Below are 21,270 nucleotides of genomic sequence, written 5' to 3' on the forward strand. Positions count from 1 at the left end.
GGAGCAGTGTTTGAACTAGTCACTCCAGCAAGTGCAAGGATAAGCTGGACTAATGGAGAAGATCGCATTTTCTGGAAGATGTGAAAAATGGAGTCTGTCCTGTCTCATTATCTCAAAAGGGCCTAACACACTTATCTTTATTTTTCCTGCACCGTTCCTGGAGTGTGTGGCAAGTGTCTGTAAACACAGTGCTCTGTAATAGATGTCAGGTTTCCTCAGGGGTGGAGATCATGTAGAAGTGTAACTTATTTTCATTTTTTTGAAATTGTTTACTGATTCCTTACAGAGGCCTCTATCTTGAGCTATGATGGCAGCATGTACATGAAGATCATCATGCCCATGGTCATGCATACTGAGGCAGAAGATGTGTCCTTCCGTTTCATGTCCCAGCGCGCCTACGGGCTGTTGATGGCAACCACCTCACGAGATTCTGCTGACACTCTGCGTCTGGAGCTGGATGGAGGCCGTGTCAAACTAATGGTCAACTTAGGTATCGTATAAAAACCTCCCACTGCCTTCACTCTTAGTTTGGGCTTGTGGTTAGTGGTTTTTAAAATTATTTTGTTTAATTTCTGTTGGTTTGATTGGATTGATGACTAAAATAGCTGCTGAGACCTTCATAATTAATCTATTGTGGAGATTAACTCTTACTTGTATTGCTGCATGGAGATTTGCTGTTAGTTCTTTGTTATGAACAGTGTTGGTTTTAAAGTCTAAGTTTTTAAGTTTCCTTTCTTGGTCTGGGACTGGTGAGCTCTGTGTGAGACATGCTGCTTGGTCCATCTTTTGATCAGTTACATCCCTCATTCATTCAGCATCACTCAAAACAGTCAAAGCCAAATGTGAGAATTAAGCAAAATGGATACTGTGGCAAGCAGAAGTCTTGTGAATCCTAAACGTTTTACAGAATTTGACAATGTTTGCTACAACTTGATCTTAAATATTCTATTTTGCTAAACTACAAATTATTTCTATTTTATAATTAATCTTTCAGCCTTTAGAGCTTTTAGTATCTGGAAAAAAAGCCTGTATCTCTTGATAGTGTCTTTGTTAAAATAAAGGCAACAGTAATGAAAGTGCATCCCCCCATCCCAAAAGGTTGTTCTGTCTCCTTAGAGACACAGAAAACAATAAAAGACCATTAGAAACAAATTCAACAATAATAACAGCGAAAAATTTTGAGAGGGAATGAATGAGCTGTTTGATTATCCTGTATCCACTTTCTTACCAGTGAATGACAAATAGCCTCCTTTTTAAAGAACATAATCACAGGAGGTGAAGTTTACTTTCATTTGCACTGATGCAACTTGTTGCTTCATGTGAATCCCGCAATATAATTAAGAAGAGATTTTGGATCAAAAGGCAGAACTATCATGTATAATGATTATGGAAAATGTTAAACCTCTTCTGAAGTCCAGGGTACTTGATGTAAAGATGTTCATGGTCTGCAAAAGCTTGTGCCAGCTTTCAAAATTCCAAACCCCACAGGAGCAAGCTTCCACATTATTTTGAGCTAACAACATCAGCATCATGAAAGTCCCACTATGTTGATATCAGGAGCAAACTGTGTAGTGATTTTCTAGAGTGCAGCAGTGTTTTTTACCCATACCTGTAGTAATGGCTCTTGTTTTTCAACTCATATCCTTGGTAGATATTATAAATTTATCATGGACTTTCTGTGCCACAGTTGAGCTTGAGTGATGATTTTAAGGTTTCTTATCCTTACCTGGGAAATATGTTGTCCAGTAAGTGGCCAGCTTGTTTTAAAAACTTACATCTAGCTTTGTGTTTTTTTTTTCGTTTTGTTTTGGTTTTGCTTTAACTCTCATATAAGACTGTAGCATCAGCTTTTGGGTTAGGAGAGTAAAGAAGAGAAGATGCATTTAAGCAAGTTCATATTAGTAATAGTCATTGTCCAAAGAAAATAAAATAGAAAAGGCAAAAGCAAACAAATTATGAAAAGTAAAGAAAATAGAAAAGGCAAAAGCAAACAAACAGAAAAAAAACCTATGTGGTATGGTTTCTGTTTGGAATACATATGCTTGCTCTTCTTAGCTCGACTGGAAAAGTTTAAATCACCACTGAGCATCTAGCTAGCTTAGGAATAGATCTGTACTCAGCTAGTAGTGGGCAGAAGAAATAGGTCAGTTTCAACTATGATAGTATCTTCAGAAACAGCACTGACACTGATCTCTCACTGTTTCAACATATTGTAAGAATGCTGAGTCATTGTGCAAAGAAGTGCTGCAAATCTAAGGTATTTTCCTTTAGTTGGGACTTTCCTGTCTTCAAAACAGCGATGTTACCTTGCTGTTGGAGAAAGAGAGTTTAAGGAGGAATGACCTTATCAGAGCCACTTAAATTCTGTTTACTGGAAGTCACAACTGACTCTTTAAGGAGACTGATTATAGCCAAAATGTCACAAATAAGAACCAAGTCTTCATCATTTGATCCTGCCAAAATCCTCTTAATGGTGAGAAGTGTTAGGAGCACCCTCTGAAGCTGGTCGTGCTTGGTGCTGACTAGCTGCATGTCACCATCCTGCTGAGCGTCTAACCAATGACATGTGTGTGTAAACAGAGACTGTTTTGAGTGGTGAGTTATATAATTGTGCTTTTCTTATAAGTCATTTAAAACTATTACTAAGAATTGTCTCTTTCTTCTTTGATCTATTCCATTTGATTACTTGTTATCATTTGTGTGGTTATATAGGTCTTTCCTGTGTTGTTTTTTATTTTCTTTCTTTATTTTTTTTTTAACTCTTCTATGTATTTCAGTTGTAAAGCTTTCCCATACCCCATCAGCCATAGTAAATCAAAAGATGGTATTCAACCCTTCAAAGGCCTGAAGCCTGCGGCCCGCACAGCAAACAGCCCTGAGAACAGAGTGTACAGAGCAGCCTGCAGTGGCTGGCATATCCCACTATCTCCTCAACACACAGTGTTGTCCTGGCTTCAGCCAGAGGGATACATTGTACAGCAGGCATGGGTGGGCATGGAGGCTTGCTGTAAAAAGTAGGAGGGATAAGAGCAGTGGAGAATAATTCTCTATGAAAGAGGAGTGAGGAAGTTGTTTCAGACCTTTCCCGTGTCAGTCCCTGAGGCAGTCCAGTCTGCATGTTGACAGCAAGTTTCACAGTAGTTTGTTTGTTGTGTGAAGAATAGAAGTCCAAATATGATGCAGATCTCACTTCTGTTGATAAGGATTCTGAGGAAATGAGTGTACAGTGAAAGGAGTGAGAGAGAGAGAGAGAGAGAGATGAAGCAAACAATGGCTTGGACTGTGCTTGGGAATCATTTCTGATGCTGAGATTTGCATAAAGAGAAAGAAATGGCTGGTCCAATAGAGAGATGCACCTTCACTTTTTTTTCCTCCCATTGGTGAATGGGAAGATTATAGTTTCACTGACTTTTGTTAAAGAATATTTCAGTTTTGTTCCTTTTTGCTAGACTCAGCTTCAGGGTACTGATGACTAGAATAAATTCTGCCTACAACCTGTTAATCTGAGTTCTCCTGCAAAGAAATGTGGCTATGCTTGTCTCCTACCTTTTCTCCTTAGGGTTTTCAAAGACATCTTTGTCTTTCCAAAATGTATAGATTTTTAATAATTCATATATAAAGGTAGAGCATACATGTTTTCTGTTTTTCTTTTTTAAACATACGTGAACTTTTACACCAAATTTCCTTTTGTGCAGGTCGTGCATGCAGATGTGCAAATGTATATCTAGACGTGTTTTTTTTTAATAATCAACCCATACAGTGACTTTTGATATATTTTTTTATTGTAATAGATGGGAAAAAAAATACCTTCCCACTAATACTAACAGGTGGGTGCACAGTCTGAGAAGTAAGAGAGACAAAGAGCTGCATTGTAGCATGAAGGAAGAGTGCGCAGGCCCTCATCTGAGTTCCCCACAGGGGTTAACCTAGAGTGAGCAGAAATTGTCAGGTCCTGATTATCTTTCTTGTTCTAGTCTTTGAAGTGCTCTTCCGTAACCACATGTGGATGCTCTTCAAAAGGAGCAAACACTTTGTCCTCCCACAGCAAAGGTGATGGATTCAAGGAAAAAGATAGGCTGGGGCCTCAGCAATTGCAGATAATGTAAATATCACCATTCTGTGGCACAAAGATACAGAACAGGGGTAAGAAACACAGATGTAATTACTGGAGACTTCATTAGTCTGCTACTAATTCTATTCAAACAGTGAGTCTTTAACATTAGTTAGCTGGAGTGAAGCTATTTTGCAAGGAGAGGGTCTTTTTCCCAGTTTCCTTGTGATGTGCTCTAAAAAACCTAAGCATCCATGTACCGAGAAAGCAGCATCTGATTTACACTAGGAATAACAATTGCAGAAAGTAACTGTATAAGATCTTTTCAGGTCATCCTGCTCCCCATGTCCTTGCAAAAATGAAGTTATAACTTTATGACTGTCCTCTGAACATCTTGTGCAGTGGTAGGACTGGCTGCTTACTGGATTTACAGCTGTTTAGGCACACTCATCTTTGAAGTCCAAAGAAAAGTAAACCTTTTTTTTTTTAAGTCAGGAATACAACCATACCTGAACAAAGTAAATCACATCAGTAGAAGCTGGTAACAGTGCTGAGAGCCATAGATGATAATTATTAAAAGTCTAACTGCACTGCTGGGAGGTTCTTGAGCAGTCTTCTTAATTGTTCCTCAATTCTGCAGCTGCCCCTTACTGTCAGGAAAAGCACCTTTAGCTTTGGCTTTTGTAGTGTCGTACTGGTTTAGAGGAAACCAAGTATTTCCTTCATTTCTAAAAATTGATGTAAGAAGGAAAAAATAGTTTCATGTATTAATGATTGTAACTTTGTTGTTGCTTTGGGCAAGGATCAGGATTAAGGAAATAGAAAATATTGTGCTTGTTCTTTCAGTGTAACGTGTTTGGCTTTTAATGCCTCTCTTTTCAGAGACTGACTTGAGATTCATTTTAGTTCATTTTTTGCCAGAACTTCTGGGCAACTGCAGCTTCCATAGCTTGCCTGACAGCAATAGTTAATGTCTTTCTCTATAAAGTGCTTTCAATTCTTGAAGGCCTGTTAACCAGATGGCTCCCTAGATATTCTAGTTTCTTCTCTTCTGGCAATTGCCATGGTATTGGAATATATCACCTTTACTAACTTCCATTTGTAAAATGGAAAAGGCACTGGATCTTACAGTACATCTACTTGGTGTAAGAAAGTGCTTTGTAGAGATAAGAGATAAGTAGTGTGGTGCATTGACAGTCTTTGTGGCAGAGTGCGTCAGTGTTAGCCCAGGTGCAGGAGAGTGTGGCAGTGCTGATGTAGTACCACAGGCAGATGTAGGAGCCTAGCTGCCAAGCAAGATCTTGCTGACCTAGCTGGATCCTGGACCAAGGCTGGTTCAGGAATTGATTCTTCTGGAGCAAGCTCGGGTGTTTTTTCCTGGCAGTTTATTTCGTGGCATTGAAGAGTCTGGTGATCAGATAGTACTATGATAGTTGTCAGGGCCACCCCCTCAGTGGCCTGGTCTCATTATTCTTTGAAATTGAAATCTACCATTCAGGGTAAGGGCTACACTGATTTTCAGTATAAGACATCAGTCCCTTCACTCAGAGCAGCCAGTGACTTAGGAAGGAAGTTCTAGGTCATGTAGTTGTTTCAGTATTGCTTTAAAAAAAAAAACAAAAACAAAACAAAAACAAAACAAAAAAAAAACTTTACTGCAGAGATCAACCACAACAATGGTTTTAGTTTCTAAATTTGATAAATATTGCTGAGGACCAGCCATGTTTCCCTTTACGGCACACTTAACTGTTTAGCCCATAAATAATTTCCACGTTCTAGCTGTATCTGCTGTGATGCATTCACTTGCAGTGAGGTTCTGAAGTCTCTCTCACTCACTCTCTTTCAGGCTGTAGAGGCAAGGGTAGCTGATTTCCCAGCACATACGTAAGAGCTCCCCTTAACCCATCTAGCTGCAACATGGGATATAGCCACCGCTGTATGGTGATCGTACCAATTGCTCCAGGGCTGTTTGCTCCCACTTTTCTGTTGCGGTTGACGACACATGACAAACCTAATCGCACAAAACCAAACCCAGATTTTCTCAAGGGATGTTCTGGTTGAAAACAGATGCTTTATGGCTATGCTGTTCCTGATTGGTGTACCCCTAACTTGTAACGACTCTTTATTTATAGATCCTTACTCTTTCTCATCTTCTAAGATTGCATTTAGTTTCAGTTGCTGAAATAATTTTTCTGTTTTTATAATAATTGAGTAAACACAGAATTGGCCCAATTAAGCAGCAAGCTGCTTTTTATTTCTCTGCTATTCTTTATAATCGCTCTGGGCCATATCTCTGTAATACGTACAACCATCTTTGCTGGTTAAACCTCAGTAACCTGGGTTTCTAGTAGCATGGTGCTCTTATTTCTGGCCTGATTTCCCAAGAGAAGGTCAGAAGCATCACCCAAAATATGCAATAGCACCGATACAATAGCTTTCAACCACATTGGACACTACAGTAAAAGTTGTTCACAAGGCTGTAAGTAGGCATTTATAAATGTAAGATACTATGGGTCATATCCTGAGATATGCTGAGCATTAATGTGTAAAATTAAAGAAGCGATGCTCAGAAGCCCTCTAGCTCAGGCTCCCCCACCTCCAGTCATTTTTCTTGTGCAGTTTTTCAGTTACTATTTATTAGGCTCTACAACCATAACTCTATTTTAATTTCCATATATCCCTTCTCCTTCCTCCCTTGTCCATAACCTCTGAATGAAACAGGGCGAGCAAAGGTTCACAGATCTGCCACTTCACTGCCCATTTCATCTTCTCCCTGAACGTTATGAGCATTCCTTTCAATCTTAGCATTCAGGCAGCAAGGCGAGGTTGGGCTTTGAGGACCTGGCAGGGCTGGGAACCTTTGAAAGAATTCCCCATGTCCCCCACCAAATAGGGAAAAAAAAAAAAAGAAAGAAAAAAAAATAGTATTCCCAATCTCCAGAACTAGCTGAAATCTGGGCTGGGCGTTCGTGCGGTTAGCTGTTTGCAAGTGGCCATTTTATGACAGGACACAACTGGGCAGTATATTAACCCTTTCCTCACCTGAATGGACAGTGTTAAATGTGCCTGTGCACATACTAAGAAGTGTTCTGGGCTGACATGAGGGGACATGAATAGAGGGTCTGTCTTTGGGAGAGCTGGAAAGGGTTAAATATTGCACCAACAAATCTCATAGACTGATTCTACAGGTATTCTGTGTTGGACAGATGGTGTATTTATGCAATAACAATACAAACTAATTCAAAAGAATCCAAGTGTAAATGTTGGCTTCAAACTTCAAGCTTCTTAGAGAAATTGCTAAAGGTTTTTAAAAAGAGAAATTAAACTCGAGTATGATTTGCATTTTAAGAGAGATTTTTTTGTGCTTAATTGTCAATTTTTTTTTTCTTGTAAATCATATCAGTTCATGGTCTGGAGTAAAAGATACTCTTAGATGCATAGTCTTCTATAAAAATAAAATGTTAAGTCTGGATATATATGTATATTGGTATATCTCTCTATACATATGTGTGTATATATATGTTTACGTATATATATATATTTATGTAACAAATATTTATGTAGAATATACTGTACATATATATCCACTCCTGAACTTGTACAGACCGTATATAAATATAAAATGGCCACATCTCTTTGCGTGTGTCTGTCCCCGGAAGGGTGGACTGATTGTTTTTGGATGTCTGCAGCTGTTACCTTGAAGGATGCAATTTCATCTTTCATTTATTTTTCCCCATCTAGACTGTATCAGGATAAACTGTAACGCCAGTAAGTTTTCCCTCAAGTTTCATTTTGTTCTCTTTATATATATATTAAAATAACTTTATTTTCTTTGTGGTTTTATAAGCTGTTTTTCTTTTCTTTCTTTTTCTTGCTTCTTTTTTTTTAAAAAAAAAGTCTTCTGAAATTGAGGGGTTGGGTAGAATATCAAGCTCTGGGGAGGGAAGACTTCACGGTGATTGTACATGAAAATTTTGTGTTAGGACTCTCCAAGGAGGAGGTGAACTGTTATTTATTTCATAGCTTTGCAGAAGAACACCTGAAGAACCTGATGAGCTGATGTTATTTTTCACTGGTAACCTGTTGTCTTTATGAAAACTTTTTAAAGAGTCACATAAGCCTAACAACAGGTATTGTATGCACTTCTCCACTACAGAATATCATGCATATTTAAAAACAAACTTAAAAACAAACATCAAACTCTCATTGTATTTTGGAATGGTGACAACCTGATATTTGTTCAAAGTCATTTTTACTTGGGTATAGAAGAAAGAGAATTAGATCTTAGATTTTGAGGATAGTATCAGAATTATATAAGAGTCTTTAGCACAGACTTTTACCACTCATTGGTTTTAGCCTCTAAAAGCAAAGAAAGCTGTAGAAAGATGCTGATTGGTAGGAAGAATGTATAACCCTGGCATGAAAAACAATATTAAAAGACCATATCCAATTTTATACTGTGATTGAACAAACAAGGTCTTCTCTGTTTGCTTCAAAGAACTGTTTGGTGTTGCTGTAAGCCTCGAACTAGAGTGTTTTTCTCAGAGAATAGAGCTTGCAGAGAAGAGCAAAGAAACTGGTGAAGAGACTAGAAAACCAGATTTATGAGAAGTACCTGAGGGAATAGGGGTTGTTTATTTTGGAGAACAAGAAACTGAGGGGAGCCTTCATCTACAACTACCTGAAAGCAGCTGAAATAAGATGAGTCTCTTCTCTCAGGTGATAAGTGGTAGAACACAAGGAAATTGGTGTCATACTAAGCAAAGTTTAGATTTGACATTAGGAAGAATTTCTTCATGGAGATGGTGATCAAGCATTGGAATGAGCTGCCCAGAAGAGTGTTGGAGTCCCCGTCCCTCGAGTTTTTATGAGATGTGTGGCCATGGCACTAAGGGACATGTGTGTTGGGACGCAATAGGTCAGGTTGATTGTTGGTTTTGAAGGTCTCTTCCAGCCTAGGTGATCTGATGAGTTGATGTGTTTTTTCAGAGACTGGGCTCTTTTTGTTTACCAATGGTCCCCATCCAAGCTAGCAGAAAAATGAAGTGTGTTGCAGCTCCAAAGGCAGAGCTTTCAAGTAGAAGTGGAGTACCACACTACAAGGAGAGTTGTAGCAGCACTGAGAAAACATTTTTGCAGAGCAGTTTCTTAACATGTTTGCTATGGTTTTGGTCTGAAAGTGTGTTTGTGCATTGTTAGCAGGCAGCAATTTTTTAAAATTTTTATTATTTTTTCCCCCCTATTCCATTTTGCTTTCCAAACCTGAAACATTATAGTTGCAGATTAGAGATCAAGTTTTCCCTCCTGGTCACTTCCAGCTGATACAGATCCTACTTTTCAGGGAAGTGGAAGCAATTAGTTTCTTGGTCTTGGGAGGTGGAGCCTGAAGCCAGAGACTGGCGACAAAGTATTGACTGATTTGTGATTATTTTGGTTGTAAGCCCTGATGTACTACAGGAACTTGAGCATGTGTTCACAGCTTTGAGAACTGCATCCTTTTGTCCTATTGCAGTAGGAATAGTCCTGTATGACTCAAAGCTTCTCTGCCCTTGATTTCCTTTTGCACTTCTAAGTTCAAACACTGTTTCAAGATGGAGTTGGCAATAGGAGAAAGCATATTAAATCTCTCTGAGATTGTCAGATTTCACCCAGCAATGACAGAGGGTATTTGCATAAAAAATAGAATCTTTTTTATGTGCTCTTGATGCTTAGCTTCCCATAACTCTATTGAGAAACTTCTGCCATACTTCTTGTTTCTCTGTGTCATTTGAGCAGCTGTATCAGTTGCTCTGGTATCATCTGATGCTTTTGCCATCATCTTCTACTTTTAATGATAGTTTGCTATTAAAGGCTCATCTATAGGAGACTTTTCAGGCAGGAAATAGCTTTAGTAACAAGAGGAAAAGGTCTGGTTTTCACGCAAAGCAAAACATAGCAGTAATTGGAATAAATATATATATTAAAAAAAAAAAAAGGGAGAGAGAATCCTATTATCAGATCAGTGGGAAAACAGTCTGAATCAAATGTTTTTGTTAGTTTCCCCATAAGACTCAAAGCAACTTGAATCATTTTGCTTCCATGCATTTTTAATACTTGAGGCTGCTGCATTTTTAAAGAGTCTTCCTCTGAAGGTTGATGATTATTTATTTATTTAAAAACACTTTGGATTTTCCTAATTTATTTTTTATGACACTTAGCTTAAAATGAACAACCCCTCTCCTATTCCTTCCAACACCTTGTTTCATTGCTGTGTGTTGTGATGATTCAGGTCATCTGCTCTGCTTTCTGGAAGGAAACCTTCTGGGACTTGATTGATGGAAAACTGTAAATCCTTGCATGAATAAAATATGGTTAGGCAAGAATATAACACTGTAACCATTCTTGTAGGGACACTGACTTCTGTGTGGCACATTTATTTGTGCAGAGGGAATTATCAACGTGCAGATAGGTTTGCCCAGATCTGTTGAAATAGGTAGAAGTGTTTTAAATTAACTTGATGAATAGGATTACCAGTCAGTTGAAGAAGTTCAGGTAAGCAGTCACGACTGCTAACTGAATGTAAGGATCTGATTCCTGGTTTTAAAACAAAGCTGTACTTTTGGGATCTCACGGCATTTGCTAGCTTACTAGCAGGATCACAGCAAACACTGAAGCTCATGCTATTTGGAAGGAATCCAATATATTCTATCAGGTAAGCATTTAGTTTTCAATATATATTTGCTCTTTATTTTCATTGGAAAGAGTAAGAGATTTTTGTTTGCATATCTTTGACATATCATATATTTGATGTCAAATACTGTTTCTTTATAATTTTATTTCTTCTTATCCTGGCTTTGTTCTTCATCACTCTCATATCTCACAGTTCTGGAATGGGAGACTGACACTGTGTCTAAAAAGAAGGAATAGATTTTACTTTCTCTGAATTTATTTTAGTACTCATTTCATTCTTTCCCTTCACTCTTGTAGTTTCCTATGCTGATCTTGTCTGTTTCTGCACACTGACAGAGTTTGACTTTAGAGGGACACAACAGTGCATTTGCTTACATAGATGTAACTGGACAGTAACTCTCTTTTCCTCTTAGTGTAAAATCAGCATAACCAAATATAGGATCAGTGTCCCAGAATAGGCTGTGAAGATGCACTGAGTGGCTCTTCAGTGTAGTGCAGACATAATGGATTGTAACATTTTGTTTGCTGGACTTATGGGAAAAATAAGCGTAGACTAAATACCCTGTACTTTTGCAAACATATACTTTTTTTTTGGTAATAGGATTTCCCACAGAATGATTACTCTTTGATCCACCTCCTGTAAACTAGTTCTTGAAATTTGAGGGTTGCTCTGAAAGAAATGTATTCTGTTTTATTATTTTATTATGTTGGCCCATGACATCAGAGGCAGTTGTTGGCTTTATGGCAGTAGAAGTTGAACCTTCTCCCCAGTATCCCGTTACGTGTTGTTGCTGTATGACAAATGGCAGCAGAGGGGCAGTCTGAGAAAATAGTGTCTGACATGGAAAGGTGTATGAAGCAGACGTCTGTCATGGAATTCCCCCCCTGAAAAAAATGACACTCATTGACATTCATCAATGCTTGCTGAATATTTATGGAGACTAAGCAGTGGACGTGAGCACAATGAGGTGATGGGTGGTACATTTCAGCAGTGGTGACAGTGATAGGAAAGACAAGCCGTTTTCTGGACTGTGATTCATATTTTTATGAGCGTGGCATGCAATCTCTTGTTCATCACTGGCAAAAATGCACAGTGACTCTGTTGAAGAATTGTGTTTTGGAGCTGAGCATTTCCTCTATCAGAGTTGTGCTATTTGTATCTGTTGTGTTTTCCATTAAAAGAAATAGGAGGCATAACTTTAGGAACAACCTATGTTTGTAGCTCACTTCAAAGAAAGTTAAGGTTGTTGTGGTGGCTTTATACTTTGTGCCATCTATCTGGTACTCTCATTTTTCATCAGATTTTTGATGATACTAATTTACTTTATTCTCTTTCTCAGTGACAAACTTGCTTCATGTCAGTCCAGAAGGAATAGTTTTCAGAATTTTTCTAAAAATTAAGTACAGAGGACAGGGCTGTGTATGGTACAAATTCACTAGCTTTGGGAGATGTCTTCAGTTCACATTGTTTCTAGTATATTCTTTGTATTCTTTTTCTTGATTCAATTCTCTCTACTTCTTCCAAAACTTCTATGTGGCATGATATTAGTCACAGTCACATAGTTCTACACTGCCTTTATGGGAGATTTGCTCTTCCAAAAGCAGCAGCTTTTGAGACAGTGAGTATTTCTGTCTTCTTGTTTGTTATTTCATGAGGCCTTTTCTTCTGAGTAAGGAAGCCTGCCATACATGCCATTACCTATTTTCATCCGCTTCATGAAACCTCAGACAATCCTGGTTCTCTTTTCTTAGCTGTTGCTAAAAGCAAAAATGGAAGAGGGTGAAAAATCATAGTCCCATCGCTCTAGCTGATTCTGTGTCTGTATGGGGTCCCTAAGCACACTGTTTCTGTTTCAGATCCAATCAATTTTGGAATGATGTTTAACAATAGAAGATAGTTCTTCCTTTTTAGTTCCTGTGCTTACTATATTTAGATCCTTAATGCAATGTTAATGTTTCATTTAAATAAGTACTACTGTAACAACATAAAATATGAACCTAAAGTGAGGGACTTTCTGTGAGAGGTTTAAAGTTTTTTCTTTTTATTTTTTTTCTATCATCACAAGTAAATAAGAAGCCATAGTATCTCTAATCTAATCAAAATGTTATAAAAACAAGTGCACTTATCCGATTCTTAGGGATGTTGCTGTCATTTTAATAAAAGCTTAATAGTGCTCTAACATGAAAACATTATTTGGAAAGTGAAGAGGTATGATTAAGCGTACACATCAGATTTGTGACTGTAGTATCTACTAATGCCATTTAAATGTTATCAGGAAGAAATAACACAGCCTGAAAAGTGACAAGTCATTAGTATGTCATATTGTAGTAGTGAAAGCAAACGTGGTGTCTGTTGCACCTGTTACAGCTTAGCTGGGAACATTCTCACCTTATAGAAGTCTCAGAGTCAAGGCACTGCTCTGGCCTTGTGCTGCTACTGCACTGTTAGCTAGGAAGAGAGCAAGCCTGTCTTTAGAAGTCTTTTCCTTCAGGCAGATGATCAAACAGCAGCCCTCTCAGATATTTTGGCAGACAGTTAACTGTGAATTCTGTTAAGAACATAAAGCATGTTGGATCCAACAGACTGACAGAGGCAGAATTGCTGTTGCTTCAAGCTCCCACGTTCAGCTAATAGCAAGGCTGAAGGTGCGTTTCCAGCAGGCACATGCATACAAAGCATGCATATTCATTATATGTATATATATATTTATTTGTGCACATGTACATGGTTAGCCACACAGGTCACAGAGGCACTCTGAGCACCCACATGAACATAGGCAGCAACAACGGCCTCATCCTGCTCCCATCTCTTTTTAAACAGGATGGAATTTAAGTAGTGAGATATGGACATATGTACGTTGTGGTTGCAGGCAGCGAATGAACTCAGATGCTTAATCTGCCTGGTAGCTGGCCCCTGGATCTCAGTGTCTGCAGCCTTTGGAATCTTGGCATATGAAGCACCAAAGCCAGAGCTCTGTTCCAGTTCCTGTTACAGATGCAACTGGTCAGGTCTTTGATGTCCCAGTAGCTGACCTCCCTGTGCTCTTTTCCCTAGATACAGGAGGTGTTCTCATACCTAGCTGATAACAACTCACTCAGTTGTTCCCAGGCCCTTTCATCTATTCCTTGGCTAATCTGGCTTGATTTCTGCTAGTGATCGCACACTTATTTGCACACCTTGCAATATGGAGGTATGTATAATCTGACATGTAGTCTGACTTTATTTGCTGCACTCAGGTCCCCATTCACCCTCACGCACACAGAATAGAGAGTTCTCACCAGGAAGGAGTTAGAAAATAATATAATGGTAAGAGAGGATGGACTGCTGGTCAGCACTGAGCACAGTTAGACAAGCATAATAATCAGCCAGCTGACTATCCTTTTATAATATTACCCCTCTATTTTCTCCTTCTTGTTCATCCTCAAATCACTTGAACTCCTTCTTTGTCCTGTTCTTGATACCTCCCTGTGTTATGTTGTAATAAATCCTGTATGACTTCAAGCAGCTTTTGCCTGCATACCATATGACCCACCCCTAGGTAGCAACTCCCTTAATTTGAACAGGCATCTGTAGAGCAGCTTCAGATGACTTATGGTGAATGGTGGACTCTGGGGCTGGTGGCTCTGGGACAGCCCTGAGAAAGGTTGGAACAAGGTTCTCCATTCCAGGAGTCCTTGGTTTGGGTTCCTGTCTGCCATTGTGCCATGGGGTTCCTAAGTCCTTGTGCAGATGGGACTCTGATGGGTGATGCCCCCATGGTGGGATTGGATGTAGCCCAGAAAGATGTTGTCTGGACTCCTGCTTGTGATGTGGGTGTCTCTCTTCATTGGTATGTAGATGATCATTGTCGTATCACCTAGCAAATCTTTCTTCTTCGTTGTAGCTAATAGAAAGTGAAGTATATATTCTCAAACTTGCTTAATTCAAGTATACTCCAAGTCACTGGAGGGAAAAAACCTCTTGACTTAAACTGTCAACTCAAGGGTTGCTTGGTACACAGTGAAGCAGTGCTTCTGAGTTGTTTTTTTTAAAACAATGTCAGCAAAATCCCTGCAGTTACCAATTTCAGTGGAAAGGATGAGTCCTTTTGGAGCTTTGTTGCATGAGGAGAATCTTCTATCTAAGTGAGAGCCAAAAGATGGAGAGCATATAAGAAGCTGCTGTGGCTGTCTAGACAACATGTCTTCTGTAGATTAGATTGTGTAATTAATTGCTAGAAAATCCACTTTGTTCCTTCTTTCAAAGAAAATTGGCACAAAACTGAAGACTCATACTTTAGGATCTCTCTTCTTTAGGAAGAGAGTGTTTTGTATGTGATTAATTTTGTCTGAGAACAACAGGGAGAGCATCTCTAATGAGACTCTGAATAGTCAAAAGAAAAGCAGACGCTAATCAGCACAGGCACTGCTTGATATGTTGGGTGCTACCTTATCAGTAAATTTTAAGCCAAATCAGTGAGCCTTAATGTTCAGTGCATGCTGGATAAGGAGTGACTGGTAAAGAGACTCCAGTAATTTGTATTATTGGGTGCAGAAGACTGTATGTAATGAATGAACGGTTTCCACTGTGTCTTTAATTCTCCTCACCCAGGGTCACAAAGGTCGAGGTTTTGCTATGGCATAATTCATTTTTGCAGTCGTAAAGTGCATTGATTATATCACAAGGTTCCTGCATCCCAGAATATTTTACATCCAGGCTGTGAATGTAAGGCAGTCCATGATTGTCAGACTTCAGTGAGTCCCAGCTCTTAGTTCACAGCAGTTAGCCTTCATCGTCAAGCTAATATTGTCATGTCCTTAGAAGGGCTCTAGTCTAATGCTTCCCTTCTGGTGCACAGGGAGAGATCTTCAGCAGATCCTCAAAGGTCATCAGTTTGGAGAGACAGCACTGTTTAGAGCAGAGCTGGGTGGAATGCTTTCTGTGTTATTTTTTAACTAAATCGGTGGGGTAGGACCTGATGAGAAAGAAAAATTAACCTTGGGAACTCAGCAATCATCTGTCAGGAATCAATGACCTGATTTTGGAAAACAGCTATACCAGTTTACTGATTATTTTTCCCACCACAGGAGCTTTTCTTGGCTCCTCCCCACTTCATGAAAGATTGTTGTTGCGCTGTACATTTTTATATACACAGTTTTCAATTCCTGTAGCCTCTGACCCCTTCCATGGGATTACAGCTAAAATGAAAGCTGTTGTATAGGGGGAAGAGTGAAAACATCTTTACAAAATCATTCTGTCAGTTACTAAGCTAGCTACTGATTACTATATTAAACATTTCAGTTAAATATTGGAATTCTGAGTTTTATAACAGAGAGATCATGATAGGCAACAGTTATTTTTGTATTTTTTTCCAAAACAGAAAGAAGCCCTGAATGAACCTTAGGGTAACTTGGTAAAAAGTTCTTAGGTAGGATAATTTTTGCAGTCGTGTGAGGCTGCTTTTTATTTTAATGCTTCATTAGTTGCTTGTCAGCACTGTTTACTTTTACCTTTATTATTATTCTTGTGATACAAATTTCCTTTGTCATGTCTGTTTAGGGAAAGCAGGAAGACTTGCTTCTTTCCTGTTGCCATGTTTGCAGAATTTCAACCAGAGCATCTGGGGAAAAAAGCTTTAATAGAAAAATTTCTTTATGTCTCTGTTATTTTTCCACTTTATTTGTATAAATTTATTTATGTTGCTTTCAGATCAGCTGTCATAACCCGAACTTGCCCCAATGTTGTGGGTTAAACCTGGTAGGCAGCTAAGCAGTGCACATCTGCTTGTTCAGTCTTCCCTCTCAGGATGGTGGAGAGAACTTGAAAAGTGAGAAAACTTGTGGGCTGACATGAAGAAAAATTAATAAGTTATAAGTTTAAAAGAAAAAAAAAAAAAAAAAAAAAGAGGGAGAAAAAACAACCACTGCAAAACAAAGGAAAACAAAAGCAATTTCCCACCACCAGCAAGCCAATACCCTAAGCCAGTCTCTGAGCTCTGGTAACCCCTGGCAAACTCTGCTCTCTATCAGTATTATTGCTGAGCACAATGGCATACTATATGGTACAGAACACCACTCTGGTCATTTTGGGTCAGCTGTTCTGGCCGTGTTCCCTCCCAGCTTTTTTGGCATGCCAGCTTACTTGCTGGGGCGAAGAGTGAGAAAATGAGGGCCTTGACACTGTGTACAATGTTCACCAACTGCAAAAACATTGGTGTGTTATCAGCACAGTTTTGGCCACAGATGCAAAGCTCAGTTCTGTAAGTCCTGCTATGAAGACAGCTAACTCTCCCAGTCAGAGCCAGTGCACACAGTGCAGCTGTAGCCCTCAAGGTGTAGGTTTGTGGATATCATGCTATTTGGCCAAAAAAGTCATTGCTTTTGCTGCCTTAAATTGAAAGAGAAAGAGAAGACCAAAAGTGTCATCCATGCTGTCTAGATGTCAAATGTTTGTTTCTTTTCTCTTTTTCCTTTTCCTTTTCCTTTTCTCTTTTCCTTTTCTTCTCTCTTTTCCTTTTCTTCTCTCTTTTCCTTTTCTCTTCTTCTTTTCCTTTTCCGATTTTTTTCTGATTTTTCTTTTCTTTTCTTTTCTTTTCTTTTCTTTTCTTTTCTTTTCTTTTCTTTTCTTTTCTTTTCTTTTCTTTTCTTTTCTTTTCTTTTCTTTTCTTTTCTGATTTTTCTTTTCTTTTCTTTTCTTTTCTTTTCTTTTCTTTTCTTTTCTTTTCTTTTCTTTTCTTTTCTTTTCTTTTCTTTTCTTTTCTTTTCTGATTTTTCTTTTCTTTTCTTTTCTGATTTTTCTTTTCTGATTTTTCTGATTTTTCTTTTCCTGCACAAGATACTGAATATAAGGAAACTTGCTGTGTGAGTGGCAGTATCGGGTAGTACTGTGTAGGCAATTTTAAATGTATTGCTTTCAGGATTAAGATGTATCAAGCTGTTGACTATCTTAAAAGCAAACAATGACTGTATTAGGACAGAAATATGAATGAATAGTGAGAGGTCTGATAATGACACAAGTTATCTCTCCATAATGAGGAGATTTGGCATGCATGACAGCTCTTGTGCCATGCACCTCTAGAAGCAGTGACTGCAGTTGTCCTGGGCTGTGACCCATCTTATTCCTGTGTTCAGCATTGCACAGCTCTCTGGCTAAAGACACTGCTGATAGAAAATTTCTGTCAGGGAGCACAGAACTGCAGTTCCACAGAGGTGCTGAAGGAGTAAGGGATAAGTTCACTTTAGAAATATCCTTCAGTGCATTGTTTGAGCTCTGATTTACCTGTAAAGAGCTGGTCAAAGGTGAGCTGTGAGTTTATGGTTTCTCTGGGGAAGAAACGCCTTAGAAATATGTACTGTGTGTGCAGGGACTGAATGAATGACAGAGAACAAGAACCCTTTTCCTCCATAGGGAGTCTCACTTGGTTGAGTTAGTGCACTCTGGTGTGTAATGCATATAGAAAGATTGTTATTGTATTGCTCTCAATTCTCAGAAAATATACCATGAGCAAACATTTTGGAAGCTCTGTCTTTATTCCTGTTTGCATATCTTCTAGTCCTCATGTGGAAAGCTGACTCTTGAGATTTTAGGACCAAGGAAGAAGCTGTGAACTTTTTGCTTCTCCCATGCAAAGAGAATACAATATGTGACTTCTGATACCTCAAGGAGCCTGGTAAAGATGCCACAGATGTGTTTGATCAGCAGTGAAGAATTTTTATATCACCATAAACCATTTTCTAGCTAGTGAATAATGCAATATGCTGAACATTTTCATTCCAAATGTGGAAAGTTAGGAAGCCTGAGAGAGATTCTCAAATCATTTTCACGGTTAAATTTCTTTTGACTTGTATCACTTCAGTGGCTGCTGTATTAAACAGTCATGCGTGCACACTTCATTATGGCAAAATAGATTTTCCTCCTGGTGGATTTCACAGTATCCAGGCCTGATCAGCAATGGGAGGCCAAATCACTGGGTAGAGTTCTAATCATCCAAGGGTATCTTGCTATTTTGGTTTGCTTGTGAATGTGAAGTAGAGAATGACTGGCAAGCTCTAAGGGAAAAAAAAAAAAAAGAAAAAGAAAAAGGATGCTAATTAACTGTTAACACAAGAAAAGGTTCAGATAACAGTTTCACTGTATATTAAGAAACTGTTAGCATGCCGACATCATTTGGTCTGTTTTCTGTTTCCTCCTTCCTTTTTGTAGGTAAAGCTCACTTGAAATGGTTATATACGCTATTTTAAACTGATAGGGGGAAAAAGAAATGTAGCCAGTATTGCTTTTGAACGTATCAGCATTTTTCAGATTAAGGGCTGTTGCCATCTTCGCCAAGCTATTACCATTTTTGGGATTCCTAATGAAAAATACTCCTATGGTGCTCAAATATTTGAACAAAGTTGCTGTCTAGCATGGAGCTTGTTCTTCATGAATTTTGGGAGTTTAACTGTAGCTTCAAGAGGAGGGGCGGTGGCAGTTGCTGTAGTGTTCTGCATGCAAAACCATGAAGCTGAGTTTGGGAAATATCTTATGTTTGGTATTTCAACTTCAATACAAAAAATGGAGGGGAAAAGTACATTTGTAGATGACAGCTGAGATTTTTGGAAGTCAACATGCAGCTGACCAAACCGTCTAGTGGTAGTTACCATTGCAGTGTAAAAGTAGTTGCATACAACACAATTATATTGCTACTATGTTGTGTTCAGCCAGTTCTATGTTTTGTTATGGGAATAGAAGTTTCTGATTTATTATGACAATTTAGGTGAATGGGAATACATACAAGTAAATTGCTTCCTAAGACAACACTGTTGAAAGCGATGCCAATGAAATTGACTGGTTTTCATTGCAGTCAAAACTTACAATAGCTTTTTCTCACTGGTTACACTTTGTGTTATTTCAAAGGTGTTAAAATGCATCAGAACAGATATAACAGAGTGAAAACTATGTGAAAACACAGATTTTTATTTTTTATTTTTTTCATTTTGTATAGATGTCATGCAGCTTGCTTTACTGAAAGAGCAGAAGTTTATCAAGTCCTTGAGGCTTTACCTGCAGGTGCAGTAGGATCTCAAGCTTCCAGCTTGGCACACCCGCTCAGTGGTATTTAATGCAATTTCTCTCATGCAGAGTGACCCCTCCAGCCGCGCAGCGGCACTTTGCTGAGTATTCTGTGTCCAGCAGGGCTGTATTGAGAGTCGTCCAGCTATGAATGCCCGCGTTAATTCCCAGTGAAGCGAAGTTTCCTCTCTCGTTTTTCGTCGCTGCTGCGGAGGGGACTGAGCACCACCTCGTGGTGCAGCTGGAGATTGTGTAGTCTGTTCTCAGTTCATGAGCTGAGCAGTTTAAACACATCTACAAAGCAGCGTTGCGATCACTTTTTGTTTGTTTTGTGGGTTTTGTGTTGCTTTTTCACACAAATACTTTTCACACCCCTTCTGAAAGTGTTGGAGATATGTTCAGAGTGCTGTGTGGAAGGTAACTTAGAGGAAGACTGCTCATTGGCAGAGCTGTGTAAAATGGTGTTGAATGCAAATAGGTTCTTGACATTAGCACTGGCCTACTATATCAGTTATGCTCTGTAGGTAGTGAGAAACTGTTGCAGAGTGTGGACAGTATCACAGGACAGTGCTAATCAGTGCAGAAAACAGCTGCCTGCTCTGCTTCTGTGCATGTGGAAGAGAGGGAGGTGATCTGGGAAAACCAGCATAGCTTCACCAAGGAAAAGTGTACTCTCAGCAAGTTTGCAGATGACACCAAGCTGTGTTGTGCAGCTGACACACTTGAGGGATTATATGCCATTCAGAGATACCTAGACAGGCTCAAGCACTGAGCCCACGTCAGTTTTATGAGGTTCAACAAATGCAAATGCAAGACCTTGCATCTGGCTTGTGGCAACCTCTGCTATCAGTACAAGCTGGGGAATGAAAGAATTGAGTACTGACCTGCCAAAAAGGAGTTGGTGGTACTGGTGAATAGGAAGCTGGATGTGAGCCAGCAGTGCGCCCTCACAGCCCAGAAAGCCAGCTGATCCTGAGCTGCATCAAAAGAAATAGGACCAGCAGGTCGAGGGAGATGATCTTGCCCTTTGTCATGGTTTTATGTTTTTGTTTTGTTTTGGTTCTCAGCATCAAAACTTCCGGGTGGGGCGGTCTCTTACTGCCTGGCAGTGGGTGCTGGCCGGAAGGGCCAGATCCCATGACTTCTGTAATGTATAGAGATAGGTGCCTGGAATTGGAGCATTAACACTTTAACTCCCAGTACACTACATGATGTTTTGATGCGGAATACTGAGAACCAAAACAAAACAAAAACATAAAACCATGACACCCTTCTACTGTACCTCACCTGGAGTACTGCATCCAGATGTGGAATCTTCAGTACAGGAAAGACATGGACCTGTAGGAGCATGTCCAAAGGAGGGCCACAAAAGTGATCCAAGGGATGGAACATCTTCCTTGGGAGGACAGGCTAAGAGAGCTGGGACTGTTTAGCATGGGGAAGAGAAGGCTCCTGGAGACCTGAGAGAAGCCTTTCAATATTTACAGGGGGGCTATAGGAAAGAAAGGGACAGACTCTT

General features: G+C 39.2%; 1 protein-coding gene across 17 annotated transcripts in view; it reads left to right on the top strand.

The window, feature by feature from the left end:
* NRXN3 (neurexin 3) overlaps positions 1-21,270 on the top strand; it is a 947,214-nt gene that overhangs the window by 329,280 nt on the left and 596,664 nt on the right. For 16 of the 17 annotated variants that reach the window (XM_085225422.1, XM_085225425.1, XM_085225424.1 and 13 more), the window contains 2 exons: positions 287-490; positions 7,793-7,819. In XM_085225422.1, the coding sequence (XP_085081548.1) occupies positions 287-490; positions 7,793-7,819 (231 nt within the window). The remainder of the gene's footprint in view (positions 1-286; positions 491-7,792; positions 7,820-21,270) is intronic. The other variant, XM_085225414.1, reaches the window with a different exon arrangement.

This window comes from Meleagris gallopavo, chromosome 5 (assembly GCF_905368555.1).
Source record: "Meleagris gallopavo chromosome 5, MGAL_WU_HG_1.1, whole genome shotgun sequence".
Lineage (NCBI taxonomy): Eukaryota > Metazoa > Chordata > Aves > Galliformes > Phasianidae > Meleagris > Meleagris gallopavo.